The sequence below is a fragment of the Eupeodes corollae genome, chromosome 1 (genome assembly GCF_945859685.1).
Source record: "Eupeodes corollae chromosome 1, idEupCoro1.1, whole genome shotgun sequence".
Taxonomy (NCBI): domain Eukaryota; kingdom Metazoa; phylum Arthropoda; class Insecta; order Diptera; family Syrphidae; genus Eupeodes; species Eupeodes corollae.
This window is the reverse complement of record NC_079147.1, coordinates 267,174,142-267,196,132: the sequence shown is the minus strand read 5'-3', so window position 1 is coordinate 267,196,132 and position 21,991 is coordinate 267,174,142. Positions and strand designations below refer to the sequence as shown.

Below are 21,991 nucleotides of genomic sequence, written 5' to 3'. Positions count from 1 at the left end.
CTTGTTCTAAAGCGTTTGAACATACATATGTTTGAGAATGTAAGGAGATTTGTAGCGGTTGATCTTTTTTACACAAAACCTAATTTTATCATATTTTTTGATTCATCAGCATTTGTTTTGATGTTATTCCATGCTTGAACTTAATCTGTTCAATAACATTGTTTTTTAAACTTTATATTCATTGTTTTGAAAATGTTAGAATATGTTGTTATAGAAACAGATCCTCCAAATTCCTCTACATATAAATGATACATTTTAGAAATCGATAAGCCTGCGTGAAGGAATTTCTGAGCAGTCTGTTTTAGTGTATAATAAAAGTCGAATGCTGGAAAGCTTTAAATTTCATTATCTCTTCATTGTATATGGAAAAAAATTGATGACGCAGGAGACTATTCATTGTATTAGGAGGTGCCTTACGATTTCGCTTGTCTGGAAAAAAATTGATGACGCAGGAGACTCGAGTGTTTTTTTACACAACAGTTTTAATAAACTGCTACGTCTCGTACAATTTCAAAACGTAAAACATTTTTGACAAACTTTAATCCTTTGGCCATAAGTTTAAAAAAAAAAGTTCTTTTTTGAAACAACGACTTGCATTTGCATTTTGTAGCTTCCAAGCTTCCAATAATGTTCGAAAATATGAAATCGTTTCACCATATTTCGTTCGACAGGGTTATTATTACCTTACTCCTAACCACTTTTTTTGTATACGCTTTCCTGAACTATTGAAATATTATAAACCAGTATTTGTAGTACCCGTGGCATGATGGTTAGTGCGTTGGACTGTCATGCAAGGGGTCTTGGGTTCAATCCCTGCCTGTGCCACCTTAATTTAAAAAAAAATTAATTTTCGCTGGTATTGCCTCTTGCGAGGAATTGACAAATCCTTCAGGAGTAATTCTTGTCATGAAAAAGTGCTTTCTCAAACTAGCCGTTCGGATTCGGCCTAAAATTGTAGGTCCCTTCCATTCCTGACAACAGTACTCGCACACAGGAATGGTTGAGAGTTGTAAGTCACTAGGCCCTGGTTCACAACGGACTGTTGCGCCACCCCATTTGATTTTGATTTGATTTTCATAATATTTCTGACTTTGAGACTTTTTTCATCACATAGTAAAGGGTGTCTCCAAAATCGCCCGGAATCTTCTATTCTTTACTTAACTCACTATCCGAAGAGATTCTTGAGGGCAAGCGGAAACTTGGATAGTGTCATAGAAATCAAAATCGTTGTATTCATTGTCCGCGCTCAAAACGTCATAAGATTCATCATTATTTGAACTCTGAAGGTCATTTTGAGCTGTATTGATTGTCGACTTCTCAATAGAAAGCAAAACATCGACTTGTGCTTGAAATATTTTCTGGATCTTCAACATTGGTTTCATGACTTACAGTGTAAAGATTCATGTCTAGTGACAAAAAAAAAACAATAACATTTAAGTTTTAAGACTTATCTCTAGTTCTAAGTCAGAGATAAATAATCGGAAAAAAGAACTGGTTAGATTCTTTTTAAGAAACTTGCAAATGCACGTTTAAGATCTCTGAAAAAAAAGAACAAATATTTAAGTGATTTACAGTTCACTTGCAGACGGTAAAGTATCTTAATGTTTTACAACATCTTAGCTCGGTTTAATTGTTTATGTGTTTTATTTGTTTATCTAAGCAATATGGTAAAACATTTGGAGTTAATATAAGACTTGTAAAACTAAAAAATGTTTGTGGTAAAACATCTAAGGTTGGCATAAGCGATCTTACGTTTTTAATTAATATCGAACATAAAAACTTCTTAAGATATTTTACCAAAATCATTTCTGGCTATTATTGAATTGATGCATAATACGAATCATCATCTACTAAATTGTTTTACCTTTTGTAAAACCTACAAACTAAACTTAAGCTATTTTACAAAAGGTCATTACTTTCTTGTTTTCAACGAGTTATCAACGAGAGTAAAAAAGAAAAATGTTTTATGTATAGAATATATAAAAGAAGCTAGAACCATTTAAATCGGCTTAAGAGCCTTTGCCTTTTTTAGCACAGAAATAATGTTTATGAGAATGTTTTAAATAGTAAGCATTAGGAAGCTGAATTTAATATACAAAATCTGATTTTACATTTATCACCCTAGCCCTTGGATAATATTACGTCAAACATTCCTAACTTTAGTAAAGGAGTATAAATATTATAAGAAGAGATAATAAAATACGGCCTATAAAATTGATAAATCTAAAATATCGCTTCAACCTATAAAACTTATCTGTTTATTAGCTTTTAACACTCTAATTCTATGTTCGAATTTTGGTTAATGCCTTAAAGTCTTAATCTTTTCCATACTTCCGCTCCTTACTAGAATTCGGCAGATACCATTCCGTTCTTTATTGTCTAATTTTATACTTTTGCAACCTTTTATCAGGAATATTTTTAAGAGTCTATTTACTTATTTTTGTTTGTTAATTCTAATGGGAATCCCATATGGTTTATATATTATTAAACCTGAACAAATATCAATTTCTCAAATAATGCTCATCATTCATCTCGGGGAATTTTTTAAGACAACTGATAAGGGATTTAAATTCTGTATAAAAGACAGTGCATGAGATTGTTAAGGCATCAGTTGATATTTTCAAGTCTCAAGCTTAAATTGAGAACAGAAATCAGTATCCCATAAAAATGGCAGCAGCAAAAATTATCATTCTTTGTGCAATTATTTCCGTGGCCTTGAGTGCTTCTATTCCCCAACAAGAAGAAGGAGTTATCGTAAGTTGTTTTTTTTTTTAATTCAATTTATTTTGTTTTTAATTGTTGATTTGTTAATTTTTCAGGAAGCTTCATTAAATGAAGGGGAAGTATTAACCAGGCACGTTCGTTCACCTGATAATAATCAACCTTTGAGAACAGTTGAAGCACGCGGTGAGCATCATGGTCGACATGGAGACAGTGCAAGTGTAACCTACACCCACCCTGTTGGTAAAAATGTCGATGTTTACGGTCAAGTTTCTCGACAATTCAAATATAACGACAACAGTGGTCATGTTGGAATTAGATATAAATTTTAAAACATTTATTTTGTGTATTACCTAAACTATTTATTAAAGTATTAAAACGCTTAAAAACAATACAAAATAAATACTTTTAATTTGATTTAGTTCAGCGAGAACATAAACGCGCATCAAAATTAAAAAAGAATTTGTTAGATACAAAATTTAACTGCAGATAATAGTTTAGTTTTTTTTCAGGTTTAGAGATGCTACTTTATAGTTTTCTTAATAGGAATACCAATTTTAAAAAGTCATAACTAAAATATAACTAAGGATAAAGTTGTTGGCGTTCAACCACTTAGGCAGCTATCACTTTTTACAGGGACTAAATTAGTCAGTTTAAGATTCAATTCTCACTTCGAGACCAATAAGTTTAATTCACAGTATTTGTATTAACTATCCAAGTACCTTTCTGCAGTTCTTATAATTTTAAGTTAATAACAGAAGTTATTCCTGGAATCAGGTCCGTAAGACTGACTTCTTCAATCAATTTCTTGACCATAAATACACTTTCCAATTTCAACGTACCTAACTACAAATACAACAAATACACATTTTTAATAACGAAAATATTAATAATAAATTATCATTCTAAAATATATTTAAAGGTTTTTTTTTTTTATTTTGTGTTTAATCAATAATTGACATTGATTTCTGAAAACAAATTGGACCCAATAAAATACAAATTTAAACAAAGATATTGTCTAAATATTTGTTGTTGTTTTTAGCTTTGAGTTTGAAAATCATTTTTTTCTGAGACTATGTACAAAACCAAATTTTTTAAAAAGATACTCTAAGAATTAATTTCTGGTACTCAGAGACTAAAGTGACAACTTTAGTTATTAGGGTATATTTTAAAACACTACAAGACATGGTTTAACTATTTAAAAACTATTTAAATTGGACGGATCTCTTCTCTACATATGAAAGCATTCCAATATTGCAACATTTTTATAAATATGCCCTAAGAGCTAAAAAACAATAGTTTAGAGAGGTTTTAAATACATTCAATTCATAAGGGGCCAGTTATAGCTATCATTGAAAACAATCCGGAAAATGTTTTCAATGGATATTTGACTGTGTTTTTGATTAGAAACGAAAATTATATATTGTTTGATCGGAAATCACACATTGAATTTTTTTGAAAAAAAAATTTCAATGATAGATTCTGTCGGTGGAAAATTAATTGTCGGAAATTAAATGAACTGCCAACAAAATTCCAATGATCAGTTTCAATGATGAAAACCAATGATAGCTATAAGTAGCTCCTAATTGTTAGAAACTGTGGTCTCAAGAACGTGGTTATTTCCAAAAATAATATATTTTGTTCTTATTGCCATTTCTATAAATGCATTATGAAAATATAGAAAGTGAGAAAATTTTCCAGTGAACCTTGATCAAAGGATAAGAAAACAGAATTTAATATAAAGGGTTTCTCAATTGGCGCTGTTAGATTATGGCACGCCCGCGCCGTGGAGGTCACTTTGTTTTGATGACATCTGTCAAATGTTTTGTTTATTATTCAGTTGCTTATGCCAAATCAGATGTTCAAATGGTAGACATGTGCATTCAAGAGGACACAAGCGTCCACAGGTTTTTCTCAAAACAAACCTCTGTCTATCAACTCCTACTCTCACCTCCCCGCGGTGAACATCGGGTGCCTAGTACCTCAACTGGAGATTGGGTTCTAACCCCAGTTTAAAGTTCTGAGGGCCGCAAACGAGAGAGTGGGGGAGAGGTGTTTCCGCTAAGTCATCTCTCCTTATCCAGACGGCAGTGGATGAATTCTCGAGATAGAATCAACGGTGGCGTCTGCAGTTCCAGTAAGGTTGAACTACTAAGTGAACACCTTATAGGGCTTCTTCGACATATTCGGAGCCCAGGCCAAAAGGAGCGGTTTATCCGGCTCCCCTTCCTTGGAGTTATACTATGGCACAACCTCCAGGTTGGGGGTTGAGCCGTCGGGGTGACTTCCTGGCCCCGTGAAAAATACCATAAGTTTCGAAGGACCAACAAGCCTCGGATACGGACAGATTCACTGTTGACAACCCACGCAAACGAAATAAGGACAACGAACTTCGGATATGTACGTGGAATGTTAGGTCCCTTAACAGACCACGTGCAGCCGAACAATTAGCGGAAGCCCTTAACTGCTGCAAGGCAGATATTACAGCCATCCAAGAAGTGCGATGGGATGGACCGGGCAAACGCAAACTAAAAGACTGCGATATCTACTACGGCGACTGCTACCGAGAACAAAGACAGCGTCTATTTGGGTGTGGATTTGTTGTTGGAACTAGGCTCAGGCAAAAAGTCTTGAGATTCAACAGTGTGAGCGAGCGCATCACGACAATCCGCATCAAGGCTAAATTCGCCAACATAAGCGTAATATGCGGGTATGCCCCAACAGAGGAGAAAGATGAAGAGACCAAAGACATATTCTTCGAGCTCTTGGACAAGACATATGAGCAGTGCCCTGGATATGACATTAAAATTGTCTTAAGAGATTTTAATGCCAAGCTAGGAAGAGAAGACATCTTTGGTGGCATAATCGGGAAATACAGCCTGCACGACACTACCTCCGACAACGGATTCAGGCTGATCGATTTCGCTGCGGGACACGTTCTGGTAGCTAGTACGCAGTTCACTCATTTTAATATCCACAAGGGGACATGGAAATCTCCTGATCAATCAACCGTCAACCAGATTGACCACATTGCGATCGACGTACGACACTTCTCCAGTATCCAGGATATCCGAACATTCCGAGAGGCCAACGGATATCTCGATCCAATCCAAAACAAGGAAGAACTGTGAGAAGGTTTGACGTTAGACGGCTACAATTGCTACTACTACCATGTCCTTTTCCGATCAAGTCTCTAATAACCTCTTAAAGAGTCCTATGCTTCCTGCATTAAGCATTGAAAACCAGTGGCAACATTGCCTTGCAGCCATCAGAGATGCCGCCTCTGAAGTTCTAAGTTTCATACGGCCACCACTGCGAAACCCCTGGTTTGACGACGAATGCCGGCAAGCGCACGCAGCGAAGCAAGAGGCATACAAAACAAGAGGCTGCACAAAAGGACTAGAGAGCATGAGAAGCGCGCGATCGAGGAGATAGAGGGATGTCACAACAGGAATGAGGTTCGTAAATTTTACCAAAAGGTAAAAAAAAACTCCCAAGGGTACTAGCCACGAACCGAAGCCTGTAAAGACGATCAGGGGAACATCGTAGTAGAACCGCAGTCGATGCTGAGAATATGGAAAGATCACTTCTTCAAATTATATAACGGCGATGACGAACCGAATTCTGCAGTAAGGGAGATAGAACCACTCAACCTCGGCGACGCAGATCAACAATTCCGCCTACCCGACCTTGACGAAGTGAAGATAGCTATATCTAAACTTAAGTCAAACAAAGCTGCTGGAGCTGACGGCATCGCTGCCGAACTATTCAGAGCAGCAGGCGATGATTTGGTACGGAGCATGCACCAACTCATCTGCAAAACATGGTGTGAAGAAAACAAGCCCGATGAGTGGAATCTCAGCATAGTTTGCCCGATACATAAGAAATTATATCCTCTTAAATGCGCTAACAGAGCCATCAGTCTCCTTTACATTGCGTGTAAGATCCTCTCTACCGTATTATGTAAACTCAAACGTTGCGTGCTTTTTACGGTAGACATGGTGGGTGGCCCTTCAAGGTCGACTCTTCAACGTTTGGTGGCCAAATTTGAGACGACTGGTTCATTAAACAATCAGCCAACAACCGTACCTTCAAGAAACGCAGGATCAGCCGGGAACATCGCCGCCAAAGACCGTAAAAGTGTACTGCCCGAGGCAGTCTATTCCTCGCCTAGCACAAGAAATCAGCCTTTGCGCAGACTTCAAGTTGGCGAATTTTGTGTCGGGATTTGGGTGACACCAGTACAAGATTCAACTGACCCAGGGGTTTTAAGTTCATAACCATGAACAAGCGAAATTGCCGTATATAGGACGACACCAACTCACGCAAGGTTCACCAGTGGATAATAAAACCACAATCGACCGATGCCCTAAAGGTGAACATATCACAAGCAATCGCTCAAATTCAGTCGGTTCTATGCTCAAGAGTCACTCGGACAACTCGCATCCGTGCCACCGTTAGAAGCCGAGTCGGGCATTCGAATGATGTCATATTCCACAATTAATGGCATACATGCAATACCTCACGCACAGCTTGTTTTATTCCATTTCAACATCTACCCGCCCTTATTGAAAAACTCTTTAAAAAGAATTGTTTGACATATTTTCTTCTGACGCAATTTCTGGGAGTTTATTATTTCTATCATTTTCAGTCTGCATACTCCTACATCTTTTGCAAATATTTTGATCAAAAAACAGTAAACAAAACTTACAAATTGGAGAAAGAAAAATAATTGTTTCTTGAATTCAAAGAAATGGTTAATTTTTGTTAGTACACAATTTTTCTAAAAATGAAAAACAAATTACCTAATGTAAGAAAATAAGTTGGGAAAAAAATTCAAAATTCAAAAATGTAGTTTCAAAAATTGGCACTTTTGCTGATTTTGGGACATTTATATTCTTGAAATTCATGTATCTCAATTCTAAAATATCCAAAGCAAATTCACTTGAAGAGTGTTTCTTAAAAGTTTTTGTATTTAATCAATTCTTTTAGATAAAAACACTTTAAGAAAGTCTAACACTCTTTATGTGAGTCAAAAAAAATAAGATGCAATTTGAATACGAATTTTAGGAAATTCAGTTTGTGTTAAGAAAACAAAAAACGCTGTTTTTTTAGAATACAACACAAAATTTAAAAGGTTTGTTCTTAAGAATCTGAATAGTTAGTTTTTTTAGGTATTTAACTCATATATAAAATATATATAACATTTTCATATAATATTTAAAAAACATAATATAATGTATTCATCTTATAAGTCGTATCGGTATGGCTTATGGCCGTCTACCAGTAAGAATCTGAATTTATTATTTATTATTTCTCTTTTAAATGATTACTAAAGTTTTTCCAGATTTTAAATTTTATAAATAACTATAAGATTATTACAACTATTTTACACGATTTCTCTGCTTTTTTGACATGTTGACACTTGGAATATTATTGGGCCAAAATCATTAACAATATGTTACCAACTAATATCATTGGAATATCATTTTTTCCTCGTTCTTTTCAGGAACCATTTTTAAAATTGTTAAAAAAAACTGTACATTTTCTTAATGGTTCGAATAAAACTTTTTACATTGTACTTTCTTTAGGTTGTAAAAGTTAAAGTATCAGTAGTTCAAGAGTTACGAAGTTCCTAGACTAGTCTAATTTTTTAGCGGATCTGGTTATGAAAATTACAAATAAAATTTGATCAAAATCTGCAGATTTCCAATCTTTTCCTATTTTAATTTTAAACTCATATGCTACTTTTTAATCAATGTCTTCTATCATTGTTTTCCTATTGTTTATCATAAAATTATACAGCTAAAGTAATAAAACATGCATTGCATTGTAGTGATCGAAACATTATACAATAATCTACAACGCAAATAAGAATGTTGGTGTAAGTCGAAGGTACTTTTTTTGTTTCTTGCAAATGACTTGATAATGGATTTTGTTTCTTTTATGTGATTCATAGAAATTAAGTTCTCAATTGAAGCTATTCATAAATATTAAAGGGGACTTTTTTGTATTTTATTGAAAATGATAACATAATTTAAGTATAAAAGAGAATGTATAGCACACGTCTGATATCATTTCGTAATTGAAACTCAATAAAAAAAGTTAAAGGATATATAGAAAAATGGCAGACGTAAGTTAAAGTTATATATTATAAAACAAATATTATTGCCTAAATTACCTATATTTAATTTTGTTTGTGAAAATAATTTTGTTTTTATTTTTTAGAAATCCAATAACGAACCAAAGAGGACAGTGGAAGTACGTGGGGAGCATCATGGTCGTCATGGAGCAAGTGCAAGTGTAACTTATACTCACCCTGTTGGTAAAAATGTTGATGTTTACGGTCAAGTTTCCAAGCAATTCAAATATAACGACAATAGTGGACACGTTGGTGTTAGATATAAATTTTAAATAACACATTTTCAAAATTACTCTTACTTTTAGTTTTAATTAAATCTGTACATACCAATAAAATACAAAAATAAAATATTTTAAAACAATGTAATTTATTTATATGATCTATTAGCGCTTTTGATTACTTTGTTGGTGCTATCTAAAATCACAATATTTTTGAAATAACAATCTTTTAAAAACTTCTCAAACCAAAAAAAGGTGGTATGGCAATGAGCAGAAAAAAGATGTTGATAGAAGTTAAGTTCATTGTCTATAGTCAGTTAATTAAAGCTTGGATTTATTTATTTTGAGCGAAAAATGTTGTGTTTTTTAAAACATTTTTGAATTTACTAAAACATCAAAATTTTGAAAACTTTAGCATTGATTAAAGAAAAATAATTGTATAATTAGAAATATGTGTATTGGAACATAAGTTCCAATAAAATTAAAAGAAGCTTTCTTATATATGAATATAAATTAACCTAACCTATGATCGAAGTACAAAATAAAAGAAAAACAACAAAACATTAGTGAACATTTTATTAGTTTCTTCCTATTTATAATATTTAAATACGATTAAATTGTTTTGAATTTATAACTTAGTTAAGAAACAATAAATCTAATCACATTAGATAATTTTGTAATTCGTATTTTTGTAATAATCAATTCAAAATTCAAAAGTAGGGGTCCTTCGATCCTGCCCAATAGACAGGCCCGGATGATAGAAAATGGGGGCCCGGGGCTATTTCAAATTTGAGGCCCTCTAAAAAGATATAAAACCCAAGCAAGCCAACCCCCCATAACCCAAAGAGGCCTAAACCCCAAGCGAGCCAACCAAATAACCCAAAGCGTCCTAAACTCCAAGCGAGCTAGCCCATTAACCCGGGGCGTGAGGAGTCCACGATCTCATAGAAGATGCGCCGAGGAGTTGACGCATTGAAAATCCGAGAAGCTATCCCCCAAGTGCTCCAATAAGATGAAGAATTTTTGATACCGGGGCTAATTATGCATCAGGGGCTTTTTTTTAACGTTTTTTAAAAATTAAATGGGTTCATTTTGCAATCGCAAATAAAAATCGTAAGCCCAAAAGCTTTAAACCCACACAACCCAATTTGTAATCCAAAACCATGAACTCAAAACCGTCAGACCAGTTCTTTTTGATTATTCAAAACACTAAAAATTAAAAGGAAACAGTTATGTAGTAATTAGGATTTATTAGATAGAATTAGTAAGTATACGTTATAAATAAAATAAAAGAAAGTCGTGTTAGTTACACCACTTATAACTCAAGAACGGTAGAACAGATTTGGCTGAAAATTGGTAGGGAGGTAGCTTAGAGCCAGGAGACGGACATAGGATACTTTTTATCCCGTTCGACAGCGTTCCCGTGTGACTTGACATAAAACGTCAGTCACTATAAAACGTGGTATAACAAAAAAGAATCAGACTTGGAATAACAAAACGCAAATGACAGCTATGTAACTGACGTAAAATGACAGCTATGTAATGACGTATCGATGACAATTTGATATTTGTAAGAAATCAATATTAAAACTATTTCTATTAAATAAATAATTAAGAAGTGGATTGAAGTGAAGTGAAGTTTAATTAAAAGTGAAGTGAAGTTTAATTAATAATGCCGCGACCAGCCTGAAGCTCTTAGGAATTTTAGAACTGAGTAACGTCCGATGAGAGGTGTTGTGATACTGTTTGCAGGTGTGCCAAGAGGTATAAAATCGTATTTTCTGTGGACTTCTGTCAAACTTTTAAGATTGACCACAAATATGCGCGTACATTTGGGTGGTGATAGTAATGCAGCACAATTTTCAAGGACTCTTTTGGATATAGGAAATGGAAATATTTTAAATAATGATGGTGAAGTACTAATAGAACCAACATTTGCTACTAGCGTAACTAGACAAGATGAATTAAAAGCTAATGTTTACCCGTCGCCCAAATTTCAGAAAAAACGGATGACTGGTAACGCGAACGAGTGATTTTAGAACCTAAAAACGATTCTGTTCCAAGCATAAATCATAAAATTCTTTCAATGTTTGAAGCCCATCAACAAACTTATCTTTCTATTGATAATCTGACTGATCAAGATGATGCTATTGATATTCCAATAGAATTTTTGAATTCTTTGAATACATTAGAACTTCCTTGGCATAAACTAGACTTGAAAATTGCGGCTCCAATAATACTTATGAGGAATTAAATGCACCGAAATTATGCAATGGTACTAGATTACGGATAGTAACTATGCAGGGGAAAGCGATTGAAGCTAAAATTCTTTCCGGTTCAGCCCAAGGTTAAAGCGTTTTCATTCCCAGGATACTGATGATTACTAACGAATGCCCTATAAAGCTTTGTTTTGCTATGTCTATCAATAAGGCACGGACACTAAGGGTTGCAGGCATTTATATCACATATCCCTGTTTTACCCACGGACAATTTTATGTTGCTTGCTTCCGTGTCAGCTCGGCAAAAAATCTGCATGCTTACAAAAAAGTATTTTAACCATAATAGAAATATGTATAGAGATACTTTATAAAAATTATTAAATAAAAAAGGTACAATATAAGAAAATAGAAGTTTTTCATCCTAATTTTTTTATATAAAATAGTTGAATACCTCCCGGGTGAAGTCGGGTAAACCAGCTAGTAAATAATAATTATTAAACAAAATTTTTGTTTTCGATTTCATTTTTACAAAATCTTGAATCAAATCATTAAACTCAATTGATCTTCATAATTCGGATTCGATTGCTAAACGATTTAAAGTCAATCATTTGTTTTTCAACGATCCAGCTAAGTATTTTACTGGTAAAATAAGTTCACTTTTTTCTTTTTGAACTTGAAAAGAAAACACATGTGGCTTCAATTTCATCATTTGAATAAGGTGCTCTAGTTCGTAAGTTAATTCATTTTCTAAATCCTTATGATAAATTTCGACTAAATTTTTTGCTTTTATTTTTACTTCACTCATACTTAAAATATTGTTAAAAAATCCGAAGATATCAGTGATGTTATTGTAAGCTTCAATCCTCATGTGTATTTCTGTGAGCAATTTATCTATTATTACCCAAAAAGTGCCTATTCTAGGCTTATCGGATCTATTGAGCGTTTCTTTTTATCCGTCGTTTTTTGTAATTTTCCTTTTATTGAAATCAGAAAATTCCTGATTAACTTCTTTGCTCAAGGCTTTCGATTCTATTTCAATTTGTGAAAAATTATCTCGTGTATTTTTAACTTCCCATAGGAAGTTATTGTAATGGGTCCGATTTGTCAAATTGAAAATTTTGACATTTCTCGACGTTTCAAGGTCCTTAGAGTCGAAATAAAAGATTTTTAGAAAGATGTCTGTGCGTGCGTGTGTACGTACGTTCGCGACGTTTTTTTCGTCTTCAATAGCTCAAGAACCAGAAGAGATATAGATTTGAAATAAATTTTGTTATACAGATAATAAGGCAGAAAGATGCAGAAAGGGCTCTCAAAAAAATTGCGTGGGTGGTTTTTTTTACCATAGCAGTTTGAAAAAAGGTGAACATTTTGGTTAACCCTAAATATCTTACGAACCAAAAACGCTAGAGACTTGAATTAAATTTTATATAATATGTTATAACGTGATACTAAACAGGTATATTTTTAAAAAAAATCAATATAACGGTTTTTTATAAATCATTAAAACTATAAAAAAAATTTGTCACCTCCAAAATTTTACGACTGAAATATCATTTCATCTCTAAAACAATTTTGTGCAACGAAGAATAATGTTTTTGACATTTGATAAAATTTTGAGAAAAATCTAATTGACAGTTTGTTACAAAAAATTAAAAACCGAAAAAAAATTAACAAAAGTTGGTAAAAAGTGATTTTCGACTCAAATATCTTTTAAAAACTTTGAGATAATAGCTTCTTACTAATTTTTTCTTATAATAAATATTATTTCCAACATTAGGACAAATTTTGAGAAAAATCACATCCTGTGAGTGATAATATTGACGTTTATGCTCAAGCTTCAAGACAATTCAGATATAATGACAATAGGGGAGAAGTTGGTATTCAATACAGATTTTGAATAATATAAATTTTGTTTTTAAATAATCAATAATAATGTTATATCCTAACAAACGTCTAAAATAAAAACCAATATAAATCAAGAAAAACCTTTTCAACAATTTAAGCTTGTGCGGGTTTTGGATTGGTAAAAGATAGTAGAACGCTACAAAATTTGTGTGGACTTTTTATTAGAATAAAAAGTTAAAGGCACTAAAAGCAACGTGAGTAGAATCTAAGAGAAATCTAAGTCGCATAATTGTTAGGGCTTTTAACAAGCTTATAATTCACTTGATCTCATTAAAATACTTATTAAAATAATTCATTTTTATTAAGAACCACGTTTAAACAGCAGAGTTTAGAAATAATAATTACTTTTCGTAATTAACTTCAATTTACATTTAATTAAATAGCAAATAATTGACGCTTTTCAATTACACGTAATTAGCAATCGAATTTATTCAATTAAGTCTTTTGAATTTTGAAATTAATTGAAAAGTGTAAAGTAAGTGCGGCAAATATGGCCCATCCTTAACATTTTTTAAAATAAAACCATTAGTTTAAGTCTAATTCATTTATATTTTTTTAATAGTCTAACAAATCATCAATTCAGCTTTTTAAAACTTAAACTAAAAAAAAACATAACAAAAAGTTTAAAACAAAAACTTAAAGGAACTTCAAAAATCATATACAAAAACTGCGTCCAATATGGCCCACATGGTGTTAAATATGGCCCAGGGTGGTTAATGGTTTTGTAGAAATAGTTCCCAAAGCTTGTGATTTCGGTTCATCTGTAGGTTTTGGTCTGGATTTTATTATTTTCGAGATGGATCTTATTCCAGCTGAAGTTCATGGTTCCATCTGAATCTCACCCTCGATATGACATGGTTTGTTGGGCATTTCTTCTGATGCCAACAAATCTTAGTCTTGAAAGACATTTTTCTTAAATGATGGGCATATTCCTGTCGAAGAAAAACCATTAACTGCGATGTCTCCAGTTTGAGTCTAAAGGAAGACCGAAAAGCTCAATTATGTCTACCATTTGATGTTCAAAAGGCAGAAATGTGCATTCAAGAGGACACAAGCGTCCACTCCACAGGTTTTTCTCAAAACCAACCTCTGTCTATCAACTTCTCCTCTCACCTCCCCTTGGTGAACATCGGGTGGCTAGTATCTCGACTGGAGATTGGGTTCCAACCCCAGTGGAAAGTTGTTGGGGGCAGCAAACGAGAGAGGGGGGAGAGGTGTTTCCTTATCCAGACGGCAGCGGAGGAATTCCCAAGATGGAACCAACGGTGGCGTCTACAGTTCCAGTAAGGTTGAACTACTTAGTGAACACCTTATAGGGCTTCTTCGACTTGTTCGGAGCCCAGGCCTATAAGGAGCGGTTTTATTCGGCTCCCCATCCTTGGAGTTATACTTAGGATCTGGATCTCCAGGTTGGGGGTTGTGCCGTCGGGGTGACTTCCTGGCCACGTAAAAGCTTTCATAGTTGCGAAGCACCAACAAGCCTCGGATACGGAAGGATTTACTGTTGACAACCAAAGCAAACGAATAAAGGACAACGAACTTCGGATATGCACATGGGATGTTAGGCCCCTTAACAGACCACTTGCGGCCGAAGAATTAACGTAGGCCCTAGACCGCTATAAAGCAGATATCACCGCCATCCAGGAAATACGATGGGATGGACCGGGCAAAAAGACGATGAAAAACTGCTACCACGAAAACCAACAGCGCTTATTTGGATGCGGCTTCGTCATTGGAGCCAGACTTAGGCAAGAAGTCTCAAGCTATAGGTGCATCAATGAGCGCCTCATGACCATAGGCATCAAGGTTAAATTCGGCAACAATAGCCTGATATGCGCGCATGCCCACACAGAAAAAAAAGACGACAACACCAAAGATATGTTCTTCGAACTCCTAGACAAAACATATGAGCAGTGCCCTAGCTACGATATTAAAATAGTCCTGGGCGATATTAATGTCAAGCTAGGAAGGGAAGACATCTTTGGTGGAATAATTGGGAAGAACAGCCTGCGACAACACTTCAGACAACGGATTCAGGCTCATAGATTTTGCTGCGGGGCAAAACGTCATGGTAGCCATTACGCGTTTTCCACACCTCAACATCCACAAAAGAACTTGGACTTCTCCAGATCAATCTACCGTTAACCAGATTGACCATATTGGGATCGAAGCCAGACACGCTTCCAGCATCATGGATGTCCGAACTTTCCGAGGAGCTAACATCGACTCGGACCAATACCTCGTTGTAGCCAAGGTAGCACTTCGGATTTCCAGACCCAAGTCAAAACAAGGAGGTTCTTGGAGAAGGTACAACGTCGAACGGCTACAATCGCCAGAGATCGCCAAATCCTTTTCCGACCGAGTTACAAGTAACCTCTCTCGAATTTCTCTGCAGCCAACACAATGTATCGAAAACCAGTGACAACATTGCCAAGATGCAATCAGAGAAGCCGCCTTTGATGTGCTGGGATTCAAGCAACTAGGCGACGACGAACCGGATTCCGCTGTCAGGCAGGATGATCTATTCGATACAGACGGCAAAAACCCAGACTTAGACGAAGTAAAGATTGCCATATCTAAGCTGAAGTCTAACAAAGCCGCTGGACCGGATGGATTAAATGCCGTGCTCTTTAAAGCAGCAGATAAGATGTTAGGAGCGTGCACCAATTTATCTGTAAGATATGGTCGGAAAAAAGCATGCATGATGAATGGAACCTCAGTATTGTTTGCCCGATCCTGAAAAAAGGAGACACTCTAAACTGCACCAACTATAGAGGAATCAGTCTACTTAACATCGCCTATAAAATCTTCTCTGCCGTAATATGTGAACGTCTAAAGCCCATCGTCAACAACCTGATAGGTCCTTATCAGTCTGGTTTTAGACCAGGAAAGTCCACAGTTGATCAAATATTTACATTACGGCAGATCCTAGACAAAACCCAAGAACACCAAATCGACACCCACCATCTTTTCATCGATTTCAAGGCCGCATATGACAGCATATACAGGGACGAGCTGTATAGAGCCATGTCTAGTTTTGGCTTCCCTGCCAAACTCGTCCGTTTGTGCAGAATGACCATTCACGCTGCTCCATAAAGGTTGGAAACAACTTAAAAGAACCTTTCGATGTCAAAAAAGGTTTTAGACTAGGTGATGCGCTTTCATGTGATTTTTTTAACATCGTGCTTGAAAGAATAGTGCAGAGCGCAAACGTCAACACTAGAGACACTGTCTTTCAAAAGTCTGTCCAATTACTGGCATATGCTGATGACATTGACATAATCGGAAGAACTTAGCGTGATGTCAATGGGGCTTTTGTGAGCATTGAGGAAGAGCCGGCAAAAATGGGTTTAACGGTTAATGAGGGCTAAACAAAGTACATGCTGTCGTCAAGAAAGGACATACAACAAAACGTCACCATCGACAGATGTAACTTTGAGGTAGTCAAGGACTTCGTCTACCTAGGCTCCGCTGTAAACGCAGAAAACAACACCAGCGCTGAAGAACTCTTGCTAACCGCTGTTTCTTTGGACTAAGAAAGTAATTGAGTGGTAAAGTCCTCTCTCGAGGGACCAAACTGTTGCTATATAAGACCCTTATCATCCCCATCCTACTATACGGTGCAGAAGCATGGACTATGACAAAAGCGGATGAAAGCACCTTGGGTCGCTTCGAGAGAAAAGTTTTTCGTGTGATCTACGGTCCCGTATGCATCGAAGGGGAGTGGAAGAGAAGATGAAATGACGAGCTGTACGGGCTGTACAGCGACGTAGACTTAGCCAGGAGGGTAAAAGTCCAAAGACTAAGATGGCTGGGTCACGTGGAAACCAATGCTCGGGCCCGGAAAGTCTTCGAATCCGCACCCACAGGACAGCGCAGTAGAGAAAGACAGCGGATCAGGTGATGCGCACAAGTGGAAGGTGACCTCACCCAACTTGGAGCGCGAAACTAGCGACATCTAGCTAGGAACCGAGCTAGATGGAGAAGTTTCTTGGATGAGGCCCTAGTTCACACAGGACTGTAGCGCCACCTTAAGTAAGTAAGTAAGTAAATAATCTCGATAGCTGTGTTCGTTGAGTAACTGTGCATTTGGAATCATGTGTTTTCCATTGAAAAAAAAAATTAATCTGTCACTGTTGATATTATTTAGTTTTGTTAATATAAATGGACTAACTGGGCTTATTTTGCAAGAGAAAAGATAATTAAGTTTTGCTATGTTTCTACCAAAGGCTTATCTCAGTTTAGATTAAATAAATCTTTTTGGTGTTTCCACTGCACAAGAAGATTTAAAAATGATTAAGGTTGACAGCACTTTGTGGAATGGAAATGGTGTTTCGATATTTCTTATGAAGGGCAAGTGAAATTGTTTGATTCGTCTTAAACAATGAAGAACTGAATAATTCAGCAACATATCAGAATATGCTACCTACTCCATGTGAATTTTTTTAAAATTTAATTAAAAAAAATCTATAATTTTTGTTCACAAACATGCAAATAAACAGACCTAATGCATTATCTGTAAAACCAACTTCTCCATGCAGATTTTTCTTCATAAATTATGACTGTACTCTGATCCCCGACTGGAATCGAGTCGAATCAAGCTCATTTCAGCTCAATTGAACACCACATGTTAATGTAGTAATCTACGAACAAACCCCCTTCTAGAAGTTTTTAGTGTATATCAAAGCTGCAATTGTTAAATGAACTTTTTTTTATATAATCTCAATGTTTTCTTAACATTTCCTCTTGAAAATTGTCAATTTTATTAGTATTAGTTAGTTTTTTTTTGCTGAAGTTAATTTTAACTTTTAATTTTCACAAAACTTTCTTCTTTTTGTGATTTTTTGTATTTCTATTCTGACAGGTCTTTTTTCAGTTGTACCAATTTTAAAATACAAAAATCTGGCTACTGTCGATTGGTTTTCTTGGGAATTTTGTACTATAATATTTATAGAATGCCAAAAAAACGGGTATTGGCTTCTAATTTTATTTTATATATAAATATTTTATATAAAGCTGATATTTGGTTCTCGATATCTCGTGAATGAATGAAGGTATTGTATTCAAAATAATTTCATTCTGTTCAAAATGTTGTTGTTAGCGTATGATATTGTTCTTAGAAAAATTAAATTTGTATTTGTTTAAAAATTAATACAAATTTTTAAGAGTTGGTACTAAAATTGTTAAAAATTGGTTTACGACTAAAAATTTCGTTAACAGAAAAAGATGTTAAAATAATACTATTTTATCACATGTAAAATATTGTTGGTAGTGTTAGGCAATCTTTTAGAAAAATTAAACTGAGAACATAGAAATATATTGGCTTCAAATTTTATTTATCTCACACAAAAATTGTCATGAATATTTTGCTAAAGCTTGGAGCAAGACAAATCGACGGACGGGTTGCGATGTTATCAATGTGGGTCGCATTATAGATTCTTATTTACTGTGCACTAGAAAGATTCTCAAATCGATTTAAATTAGCAAAATATTCTTTTGAACTTAGTAAATAGCTTTGATATTTTCCTAAATCGATTACATTTTTACATTTATATGATTTTGTAAACAATTTTTAAAGCGTCTATTTTAAATAAAAGTCTAATACATAAAGTGTCAGTTTTTAAACTAAGCTAAGTTTTCGAGCTCATTTGAAAAAATTCAAAAGCAACTGATGTGACCACGTTTGAATGAATTGCTCAAGTCCAATACCAACCTTTTAAAGAAGAAAATCCAATTAGAACATTTTTTTTTCAATTTGAAAATTAGCGTTCAAAGTTTTGCTTACAAAATTCAGCTTTTAAAAATTCTGTTATTTAAAATTCTTTCTAAGAAAATTCTTTAAATAAAAAATGTTTAAAAAATGTAAAAGAGCTCTTGAGGAATAAAAAAATGTAACGAGTAGCTCCTGAAAACTATTGTCTACCGAGATTAAGGTTTTAAAAACTCACTTTTTGGTATTTTTAAGGAACGAATTGTAAGCTTTCAGTAAAGAAAAAATTCTTTTAGTTTGCACAATTGTTTTATTTACTTTTATAAATTGGTTCGTGAACTTTATATGCATTTTACTAAGAGTCTATTTATAAACTTATTTTGTATTCCTATATTTCTGCATGTCCTATTGTAAAGCTAAGGGGATCCCCTGGATGAATAAAGGCCTATAGCTGATATGGGTATCGCTCAGTCTTCTGTGATTCATTTTATATGCGTTTGTCCATTTGCGGCTGCAGCCATATGGCTCGGCTCTTAATTGAGTCAATTCGCACAAATTGACGGGGATTTTTTGAAATAATTCTTCAAAATGATAGACTCAGTATAAAAGGCAAAGTATAACATATTAAAGACATCAGTTGATTTTAGAATCTCGTTGCTGAAATTAAATTTTCATTAAGTTTATTAAAATGGCCGATGTAAATTGAAAACATACAGAAATATTGAATAAAACATATTAATATTAAATTATTTCTATTTTTTAGAAAGAAGTAAAGAAACCCAATAACGAACCCATGAGGTCGGTAGAAGTTCGTGGCGAACATCATGGTCGTCATGGAGCAAGTGCTAGTGTAACCTACACCCATCCTGTTGGTAAAAATGTTGATGTTTATGCTCAAGTCAACAGACAATTTAAATATAACGATACCAGTGGACATGTTGGTATAGGATATAAATTTTGAAAATTATAAATTTTTCAAAAACCTTTTGCACAATTATTTTTTTGATTTAAAAATTGAAAAATAAAAATGTATGCTAAACCTTTAAGGTTGTAGTGCAAAGGTTAAATAAACTACATAAAAAATATAAACAAATAGCTTTAATTTTTCTAAAAAGTTTTTGAAAAATGCACATTCTTTGTGTATTTCATTTCACACTTACTTACAAAATGTATTCTTTATTGTGAAAGAGAGATCACAAGAGCGATTCAATTATTTTTGAAAAAGTATGCCCTCTTTAGACCTGCAGATAAAAATCGTTTTAAAAAACGATCTACAAGCTGAACTAATGGAATGATTTTCTTAAATCTTGGGACTCAAGATTTTAAAAGTTTATTACTTTAATTGTAATAAACTAAAGTGTATGTATAAATGAAAATCATTGTTTATTTTTTAAAATATTTGAGTCAAAAACGGTATTTAGCAGTTAAAAAAATGGGTTTTAATTTTTTGTTAAAAAAAAACTTTCCTATGAAGGGTGGTTTTATTTTAAGGGCCGATTATGAATGTAAACTACACTAAACGTCAAGTTATTTTCTCTATTTTAATTGACACTTTGATTAATTCAGGCTTATTATAAGAATGGGCGTTCAAACCAAAATGCGTTACGTTCACTTCGTTATTTTATCGGTCATTTTAAACGTCCAAACAATCGGAAAAATCATGCAAAAATTTGAGGAGGAGATGTGAAAACACCAGTACATGCTTGTACAACTCGTAGTGCAGAGAATATTGCTGATTTTTACGATAGTGTGGCTAAACAGCCGACCACCTTAACTCGTCGGCGACCCCAAAAACTGCACCACTCAAGCTCGTTCATTTACACGCTTACAAGGTAAAGCCTCTTAACCATTTCAAGCGTCGTCAATGGTCATAATAGTGGCAAGAAATAGCAACATTGTAATAGCCTTTTCACACCAAACCCAAAACCGTTCACACCAAACATTTACACGATTTCATTTGACATTTAAATTTGTTTAAAATGAATTCTAACCAATTTAAATTGATTTTAACACTACACTAGCTCGTCTAAAAAAAGAGTTTGAACTGAAGCTCTGGAGATGGGTGGAATGGGCTCACGACATGAACCAACAAGGCCTACAAGCTCGCTTGGCTGCAGCTATCCTCTTAGTTCACGTCAACCGGTCCAAACAATTCACTAAGGAGAAGCTTATTGTGTAGAAAATATATCATAGAATCAACAACAAACAAAACTTTTACAATAAAAATTAATTTTATTTAAAACATTTTCTTCTTCTTTCACAACAAATTCAATCCAAAATATTGAGCTTATGACTATTGCTTCTGTTGACCAAAAGTGCCTTCAGAATCACCATATATTGTGGCCGTCCAAGCAACTTATAGGCAGGGTTGAGAAGATTCTGAACGATTTCGTGTAGGTCCTTATGGCCGGAGCAGAAAAGGTCAATTTCTAGTTCCAGATTCGTACCAATATCACACTCATCCAAAGCGATCACTGAAGCTGTTATGATGGGCTGCAATTTCTTGATGACTATCTCTTTGGCTTCTTCCTTTGAGTACTCGCCTGGTTTGTCCAATGCACTGATGATCTTCTTGATGTTGGCAGACTGTTCATCAAGTTGTGATAGCCCCCTGTTGTGGTTTTATTCACTGGAACAACGATTCCCATATTGTGAAATGTTTTGGCACACATTTTACTAGCCCACTGCGACTAAGCCTCCACCAGACATTTTTTTTCATACTTATTCTCCTCGACAAATGAACTTATCGCTTTTCTCATATCTGCCAAATCCTTGTGATTGAACGGAGTTACCGGAAAGTCTTTCTCCAGGTAGCAAGTGAAAGTGTCGAACATATTTGTGGCAACGAGTTCGAAGACGCATCCCTTGGAAACGTGACTACGAACTATGAGCAAGTCTTCCTCTCCCTTGGGGTCGTCACGCCAGTAGCCATAGTGAATTCCGGTTCCTTGCTTAACAAAGAGCGTTTGAAACTCTAGAGGATCATAAAAGAACCGCGAGTGACCTTTTTGACACACATGCTCCCTTATCAACCGGTAGGGTGAGACCTAAAATAAATGATTGGATTACGAATGAA

At 34.7% G+C, this 21,991-nt stretch overlaps 1 protein-coding gene and 2 long non-coding RNA genes across 3 annotated transcripts; all 3 read left to right on the top strand.

Annotated features, from left to right (window-relative positions):
- The first annotated feature begins 2,594 nt into the window (after positions 1 to 2,594).
- Positions 2,595 to 3,124, top strand: LOC129939912 (uncharacterized). Its single transcript, XM_056048094.1, has 2 exons — positions 2,595 to 2,754; positions 2,820 to 3,124. Exons 1-2 carry the CDS (start codon positions 2,668 to 2,670, stop codon positions 3,051 to 3,053), a joined length of 321 nt encoding a protein of 106 aa, XP_055904069.1. The 5' UTR covers positions 2,595 to 2,667; the 3' UTR covers positions 3,054 to 3,124.
- Positions 3,125 to 8,799: 5,675 nt separating this feature from the next.
- Positions 8,800 to 9,233, top strand: LOC129940541 (uncharacterized). The gene is made up of 2 exons (XR_008780705.1): positions 8,800 to 8,854; positions 8,950 to 9,233. It is a non-coding gene; the product is annotated as an uncharacterized LOC129940541 (long non-coding RNA).
- A 10,106-nt stretch (positions 9,234 to 19,339) lies between these two features.
- LOC129939959 (uncharacterized) lies at positions 19,340 to 19,909 on the top strand. The gene is made up of 2 exons (XR_008780585.1): positions 19,340 to 19,612; positions 19,679 to 19,909. It is a non-coding gene; the product is annotated as an uncharacterized LOC129939959 (long non-coding RNA).
- Positions 19,910 to 21,991: the final 2,082 nt, after the last annotated feature.

Bases quoted from the DNA above. Each gene is read 5' to 3' on its own strand.
- LOC129939912 (XM_056048094.1), top strand. From the start codon at position 2,668: ATGGCAGCAGCAAAAATTATCATTCTTTGTGCAATTATTTCCGTGGCC. The intron at 2,755-2,819 runs GTAAGTTGTTTT...TTAATTTTTCAG, and splicing joins AACAAGAAGAAGGAGTTATC to GAAGCTTCATTAAATGAAGG.